The following is an 8,319-nucleotide window of genomic DNA, read 5'->3' as shown; positions in this document are numbered from 1 at the left end:
GCCCATAATTAAATTAAATGTACCTTTAGTTGTAAAAAGCAATCAATGATGTGATGCCACATCAACTGTGCAAGTATGGGTACCCTTTCATGAGTATTGGTCTCACTTTTTATTTGGACTATTTTGGACAACTTGACAAAAATCATGGTGATGTGGCATCATAATTGATGATGTGGAGTTGAAACCTTAGTTATAAGCAGACAACTTGCCAAGGAAGCTACTGGAAAAAATTGAAATCTTTTGAAACTTTTAAGTATGATTTTCAATAAGCACGAAGCTAGGGTGTTCAAGTACGGGGTCCTCTCCCTAGCTAAGTTGCATATAGAGAACAAAAAAGGTTATTGAAATCCAATATATAGTTTAAGCACTATGAATGCATGAACTAAACTATAAAGACTATTATTATTCTTACCCTTTAAGCTCTTAAATTGCATATGAAGAAAACAAATTGAAATATTATTGAAATATAATATACATTTCTCAAAAATTAATTAGAGCTATGGTCACAAATACTTAACACCAACCCATCAATCCAACTTCTAAAAACTAATACTACAACATTTATGCTTCAATCTCAAGTGTTGATTATCATCAAAAGAGATTAAAATTTGATTACTATTTGTTAACCAAGTTTAAAAAGGTATTATCCAACAATCAACTCATAATGACAAGATTGATGAGAATATTAGGGACAAAGAGACGGAATGTACACATATAAGACAAAATGCACACTGCCCAAAGTGCTTTTTAACCTTATTTTCTGCCACAATCGCAGGTTAAAAAGTCCACTATCTATCATTAGTTAATTGGGGTAAAAAGGTAACTTTCATTATAACAATGGCATTCATTATTTTTCCAATACACTAAAAATATGTTATTTAAATTAACGGAAAAATTAGAAACAATGGGCCCATTTTACAATTAAAAGGTAAATTTGACCAATAAATCTTTCCAAAATGTGTCAATTTTAATTTTTTAATTATTTAAAAAAAAAAAGAAAAATTAGATGGGTGTTGTACGAAGCTGTGGGAATATGGCGAATGTACCCTCATCACCATATAAAATTTTATAGCCAGTTGTGTTATGATTAAACTACCCGATTGGGCGTGCTTTGAACCTGGGTTTACTTCTTACATCTGGCTCGCAGAAAGCAAAACCCCTTTGACATGGTGGGATGTTCTTCAAGGTTAAATTTGGGCACAATACCCCAGGCATTGATCAACGACAGTAAAGGTTAAAAGTGGGGTAGATTGGTCATTAATGGAGGCATTAGCAGAAAGTGCCTGACCTTCTCAGATTCAATATTCTTTTAACACAATTATGTAATGGCGTTAATATTTTGCAAGATTCCATGAACGGGAGAAAGAGTTGGGCCATGCATTGGTGGAAAATGTGGGCAAACAGCATATGACAGCAAGCATCCAGGTAAGATTTAACAGCCCCACCTACATCTGGACCATAATCATGTGAGCACAACTTTTATCTGTCCTCTTTGGCCAGAAGAAATTTGTTGCTGCATAAGGTCTCAGAACAACATTTCCCAAGAAAACTTTGTATATGCCAAACACGCATGTTGTGGCATGTATCAGGGCATTAAACTCTCAAATTCTGGATTCTACGAAGCTGAAAAAGTCTTGAAGGTACTCGATCAGGTCTTTCGAGTCCTCAGAAATTGGTTATGGCGGTCGCGCGATAATGAGCAGTCTCATTACAATTGAGGGTGCCTTAAAAGTTTTAGTTTAAGATTGTGGGTGTCTGGGTATTGTGGTTGGGGTTTCTCGGCAACCCTGGAATTTAGATCATTTTGCCAATCATATTGAAATTTAACCTGAATATCATTGTGGAAAGTCATGAATCTCAGGTCAATCAAGTGCAGTACCGTTATTTTTTAGACTTTGCAATTTCGTTATGGTATTGGGGAATTTTTGAATTTGGGGAATTGGGCAGGCTGTCAGAGTGGGTGGGTTGTCAGAGCGAGTATTTCTCAAAAGCCGCAGAATGCACTGATTATCAGATCTGCTTTAGGAAACGCTTTTTGTTGAATTTTACATAATCCCTAGGTGGATCATTCAGCCAAAATGAAGGGGTTGTCGGCGAGCCACAAGAATGCGAGAGGACTAAGCAAGGGTGGACACCCAAACAAGTTGGCTACCATTACAGTATGTTTAATGTGCTCTTTAGTCTTGATACTTGGAGTTCTCTTCATACAGTGGACACAGATTTTCTGCAAGGCTCCTGGCGACGCTGCTACGCAAGAGTTGGTTTTCAAAGAAAGTGATCTATTGGATTTCGGCTCTCTGGGAGTTCCTTGGTGTATGCATCTTACCTAGAATCCTCGCTGAACTGTGAAATTTTATATCAATGAATTTTACCTTTTCTATCTAGATTCTTGGTTTAGTGCACTAAAAGATTTAGAATTGTAGTCTTATCTTCAAATATCTGTCTCATGTTCTTAGATTGTTGTTATGCTCCTTGTGATTAAATGAGAGTTTTGGCAGTTATAGTCTCTGGATTGTATCATGATCGATTAATTTGTTGTCTTGCTATGTTATATGTTAATCTGGACATCATCTTGACTCTGAAATTATGTCTATTACTCTTGAATAGTCCACAAATTCGATATGAGATAAGTCATTTTAATTTACTGAATTTGAAAAATGATGGCCAATTATCCCTTATTGGCTAAAGGCAGGTCAAGAAGTGGATCCACTGTGAATTGGACAAGAAATGAGCTTCTGCATGCGTTGGAAGAATTTGTACCCATTTACCATACAAGACCTATAAAAAACAACATGTTTGGTATGGGTTTTGATCACAGTTTTGGTCTCTGGTTCATTACAAGGTGGTTAAAACCAGATTTGATGATAGAAAGTGGCGCTTTTAAAGGTCATTCTACATGGGTGTTGAGGCAAGCCATGCCTAACAAGCCTATAATATCAATTACCCCTCGCCATCCTGAAAAGTATTTGAAGAAAGGGCCTGCATATGTAGATCCCAATTGCAAATACTATTCAGGGAAACAGTTCGTTGATTTTGGAAGTATTGAATGGAAACCAGTAATGGAGGAATATGGAATTTCAGACCAGAGCAAGGTGGTGGTTTTCTTTGATGATCATCAAAATGAACTTAAAAGGTGAGGCCTTGGATTTCTACTAAGAAAATTCCTCAAATAATTACTTGTTAGTATTATTATCTTCCTTTATTTTTTTTTTTTGCACAAGTGGACTGTATACAAGCATCAGGGCTAATTGATCACCATATTTTTGTTTAAAAAATAGTAGCCACAAGTTGGACTACATTGTAACAAGTGCTGGTTTTGACCTGACTTGACAATGAATTCTGCTTCTTTCAATTGATGAGGTCCTGTTTTTGTGCAATTTCAGGCTGAAGCAAGCTCTGAGGGCAGGATTTAGGCACCTTATATTTGAAGATAACTATGATACTGGTACTGGAGATCATTATTCTCTCCGTCAAATATGTGATCAGTCTCACATTAAAGGTATGCTTCATTTCCCCACCGAGAGATCAGAGTTTTACATTGTATCTTGTTGATTTACATATGTATCTGGTAATAGTTCTATGTCTGGTCTGTACTGTAAGTCTTTTATTGATCTTTGATAGATTGTCGCACCTTGCAAGGTGTTCGTTAATCATATTGAACTCCTTGGAAGAGATTGTGAATTACCAAAAATCATCAAATCTTCTAGGCTGCTCGGAATTTTCACAAACAACTCTAATTTACAGGGGACACAAACACTTCTGTAGTTTGTTTAGCATAAAATAGCTGAATGTTGTACAATGCAGGTGTAAATAATTAATAAATATAAACATACATTATTCCATTACAATTGCATATAAATTGATCAGTTGGGCACCATGTAAATATCATGCTATGATGGAACTCTTCAATTTTATGTTTCACTGTAACATTTTAGGTGGTGGACATAATTGCAATGAAGATAGCAATGAAGCAAGGATGAGAACCACTAGGAAGCAATTCTGGGAGAAGGCATTAGACATCAAAGAGCTCTGTGGCTCGGGGGGCGCCTGGTGGGGTGTTAGAGGACACATGAGAGACAATTTCAACCATAGCTTTGAGGTAATTTCTCATGCAGAGCATTATGAGAATAGCAAGTTTGTTGAATCTGTGCTGGATCTCTACTGGGAGCTTCCACCTATTGCTGGACCATCTCTTACCCACCAAACTAGATATGACCCTGCCCGTTCCTCCGAACCTATTGTTCCAGATGATCAAACATATTTGTTTAGAAAGCTTGGACTGAGCACTCTGAACAGCAGTGTGTTTAATGGATATACACAGATGGTTTATGTTCAAATATCACAATAATCAAAGTAGCGAGGAAGCAAAAGTCCATATTTTTTGTCTGGCATGATGTTTGTGCTGGAAGTATATTTTAACCAATAAGTTGGGGTAATAACCATTATGAACGTGAGTTTGTATATATCCCTGTTTCGGAAGGCCTTCAGTACAAAATGCAGTCAACTATAAACAAGTTGCCAAAGCAGGAATTCAAGTTCTGTAGAAATTACTAAAGCTATTTGCTGGAGCGTCAAAGCAATAGCTCAGAATTTTAAATGAAACTAGCAGCTATTATGCTTTTACAGCTGATTAATTTTTTATTTGTGATTCAAGGATCTCTTGAAGAGTGGAAAATTTAAATAGCACCTCGTTGAGCTCATTGAATTCACTTTATAATGTTCTTATTCTTAAAATATTGAAATTGACTTGGGCACATCAGCATACGCATCTCTGTTTGCTCCTCTGAACTTTTTTGTGATGTTATTTTCTTACTTCTGTAATAATGAATGTTACAGGGCATCCATTAGGTTTCCACAGTGGAATTGGGGAAACGTTCCCCCATAGGACCACCACCTCTGCTGGGGATGCCTCCAGGTCGCTTGCTATATGGCATATGCCGTTACATACTGATTGCAGCCTTTTAATTTTGTGAGCACTAGTTTTCCTTTCGTAGGGCACTCACACTGATGTTATATTGCGAATCTTGCTTTGAAGTTTTCAATTCACTTCAGTTTGCATATCATTGCTTCCTCTCCATTGCTGCTCCACAACCGTCCAAAATTTAGGCCCTTAGTACCCATCTCCAAGTCCCCCTGTTAGAAAACTCCATGGAACCCTGGCATCCATACAATCCTCTATAATACCCAAAACAAGAATGAAAGTTCGGGTTTAGCCTTTACACACAGATGTTTATTTAATTTAACATTCTTTTATCATTGAACTTTTGTTTTAATAATATCTCCTACTAGATTAATTCAAAGACGTCTGTGGATTGGAGATTCATCATGAAGATAAAAAATTTAAATTTTTACTTGGTAAGGGGATTCCCATATGCCAAATCGGTATCTGGCCTGTTCAGAATTTAGAAAACAACATTTACTTCCTAATCTTTGTATGCCCAGATTACAGGTTTAAGATTTATAAATAAATGGCGCATTGCTGATTGGATGAATTCACTGAATTTTGCATTGGCAGTGAACAGAAACCTGCTTTTGTCTTTCTGATGAATTAGCACTCATCAAGAAAATCCATTAAGCTGCGTCAGGCACAATTTGATAAAACATTGCCTGTGACTTTAAAGTTTCTTTGGCCTTCCTGATGACTGCAATTGTGTGACTAATATAAACGTCAGCACCTTGAAATTCACATTGAGACAAATTGATTGTGGGTTTATGTGAAAATAGCAATCATGTGTATTTTTGGTGATTTATTTCCTGCAGACCATCAAGACATGAATTTTTAAGAGATGACCATAACGGCTATGTAACAAACTGGAATTATATGTCAATGAAAATTATAATTGTTGAAAACCCTATGTCAATCTCATGAACAGTCTTTCTACGAGACCTATGATGTGAATATGACCTGAATTACTTCACATAAAATGATTTGACTTGAAATTTTCTGTCCTATAAGAAATGTTTCAGAGAAACCACCTGGTCTATATAAGCCAAAGAACCAAAACTCGAATTGGATTGGAATCGGCAAGGCTTATTCGAATCGTGAATAGCCTATGAAGCAAAATCAGCAGAGTAAAAAACGCTTGAAATTTAAAGATTTTAACGATTTAAAATTTATTTCATGAATTTTTTTAATATAACTTAAACACACTATAACATCATCAAATAGAAGCTAAAACCTAAGGAACATAAACAATAAATCCATCACATGTAAAACAGAAATTGGTGATTTCTGGTACGTTTTTACCAATTCGAGGATTTTTGCGGCTGACTTTTTTGACAAAAAAAATCCCGATTTAGGTGATACAAGGGATTTTTGTCTTAAAAATCGGCGTCGAGTCAGCAAAATCGCCTATATTCTCATTACTCTGGTATAAGCATAAATATAATCAGATACAGAAACCATAAGCTAGTTCCGATTGTATTAAGTTTTTAATTTTTAATTCTACCTAATCCATTTAAAAATTCTGTAAAGTACTGAAAAGGTGCATAATGTTTAGTACCGTGAGCATGGGAAAACAAGGAAACAAGCTGGCAACGAGCATATCAATAAATAATAATTATGACATTCTTCCGATTTGGACATTGACATTTTTAGTTTTTATAAATATATATTATAAGTTTTTATTTTCATTTTTTTCAAAAAGAAGCTGTACTGGCTGCCAGTGTCTCAGGTGATGCAAATTCAAGAGATTTAATAGTTGCTTCTCTCCTATTCATCACGCTTAATAGATAAACAATTACCATTCTACCAAAACAAAATTTAAAGGGGCTTTGAGCTTCAACGTTGATTCTTCGAATCATTAGATGAAGAAATATGATATTGAATAAAAATATTAATTAGTTTATAGTTCCATTCAGGAGATAACCCAAAATTTCTCCGTAATTGCCGCGTAGAATTTTAGTAAACATTTAATATTTTAAAAATTGAGTTTGTATATATATTATTATAGTAAATAGTGTTAAAGAAATAAAAATGTCTTCTTATAATATTGTGGTAGACAGATTATAAATTGATGGAAAAATAAAATTTAGTTTAATTCGATTTTTTTTACTGAAACTTAAAAATAAAATCTTAAAAAATTACGTAAAATGTAAAGATTCATTTAAATTACAAAATTCATTTTTCAATTTATGTGATGACAATGTTTTCTCATCTCATAACTCTTCTATTCAAATAAATTCTTAAACCCCTTCTCATTCTAATTATGAAATCAATAACCTTGATCCATATGAATGAAGGCACTTTCACGTTGGATTTGTTAGAGTAAATTTCTCAAGTTCATAGTTTGCAATCAACATTCATTCTTCAAATACTTGTAGTGTGCATTCAACATTTGGATTCTCATGTTTGAACCATATTTGCATTCAATTGAGATTGGTTTAATATCAAATTCAAATAAAAAGAAATCAATTTTGTCACGAGCCTAGTAATTGAGCAACTCTAAGACATTAATATTTTTGGCCAAGGCTGCCCATTTTGTTTCATTGATATCGTTCACAACACAACAATTTGTGTAGGATCTTGAAGACATGGTTTCAATGAGTTTTGTTTATTGTTCATGAAGGAAACCCCATTATGAGAACAATTAATACCACACAGACCCATGACACAAAGAAGGATTAGAAGCAATAGGAGAGGAATGGTCTTCACGACTAGACTCAAATTAGCAGCAAAATTTTGACCCTTGTTAATGACAAGGGAAAAATTCAAATTTATAGGAGGGTTTCATTTTCATCAAGAAACAAATCCTCAAAAGAAGAATAAAAAGGGAATCGAAAGTTTGGATTATCAAATGATCTTCACTTGCATCCTTCTACCAAGTACAACATCTTTTTGAAACAAAAGGATCCAACCAGAAGCCATATGTCCAATAGAGAAGGAACATCAACAATGGGAAGGAAGGTCTTCATAGTCAAGTGCTTGAGTCCAAGGCCTCTCCCCATGTATAATCATAACATCTCTCGGAAGTGCTATGGATATATCCATATCAACAAGAATGTATGAAAAAGTAGAGTGAATCACAGCGACAGTAGGATCATCCACCCTTAGGAAACCTCCAGTATAATTACCAATGGCCTCAAAGAAAAACATCCACCGGAAATGGAGTGAAAGATTAGGAAGGCAAATCCACATTGAACTCACATTGATTGACTTGATAAGAGGGTTGAAGGAAATTGTCTAGGGTTCAACAGAAAGGGAATGATTCCCCCAAACCCATAATTTATTCAAAACCAAGTCATGATCTTTAGAAGACGAAAAATGCAACAATAAAAAAACCCTTTATATAAAGGTAGAGATCAATGTAACCATAAACT

At 35.0% G+C, this 8,319-nt stretch overlaps 1 protein-coding gene across 2 annotated transcripts; it reads left to right on the top strand.

Moving 5' to 3' along the window:
- Positions 1-1,050: 1,050 nt before the first annotated feature.
- Positions 1,051-4,754, top strand: LOC149551588 (DNA-directed RNA polymerase subunit beta). Of its 2 annotated transcripts, none has more exons than XM_089787103.1 (4): positions 1,051-2,313; positions 2,689-3,133; positions 3,384-3,499; positions 3,936-4,754. In XM_089787103.1, exons 1-4 carry the CDS (start codon positions 2,079-2,081, stop codon positions 4,346-4,348), a joined length of 1,209 nt encoding a protein of 402 aa, XP_089643229.1. In that variant the 5' UTR covers positions 1,051-2,078; the 3' UTR covers positions 4,349-4,754. The 2 variants fall into 2 exon arrangements, with proteins under 2 accessions (XP_089643229.1, XP_089643230.1); XM_089787104.1 differs by having other exon boundaries at positions 1,090-2,313; positions 2,693-3,133.
- The last annotated feature ends 3,565 nt before the right edge of the window (positions 4,755-8,319 follow it).

This window comes from Cupressus sempervirens, chromosome 6 (genome assembly GCF_028749045.1).
Source record: "Cupressus sempervirens isolate cs-2001-9-10 chromosome 6, ASM2874904v1, whole genome shotgun sequence".
Classification (NCBI taxonomy): Eukaryota; Viridiplantae; Streptophyta; class Pinopsida; order Cupressales; family Cupressaceae; genus Cupressus; species Cupressus sempervirens.
The sequence above is the reverse complement of the archived record's forward strand: the minus strand, read 5'-3'. Positions and strand labels throughout refer to the sequence as shown.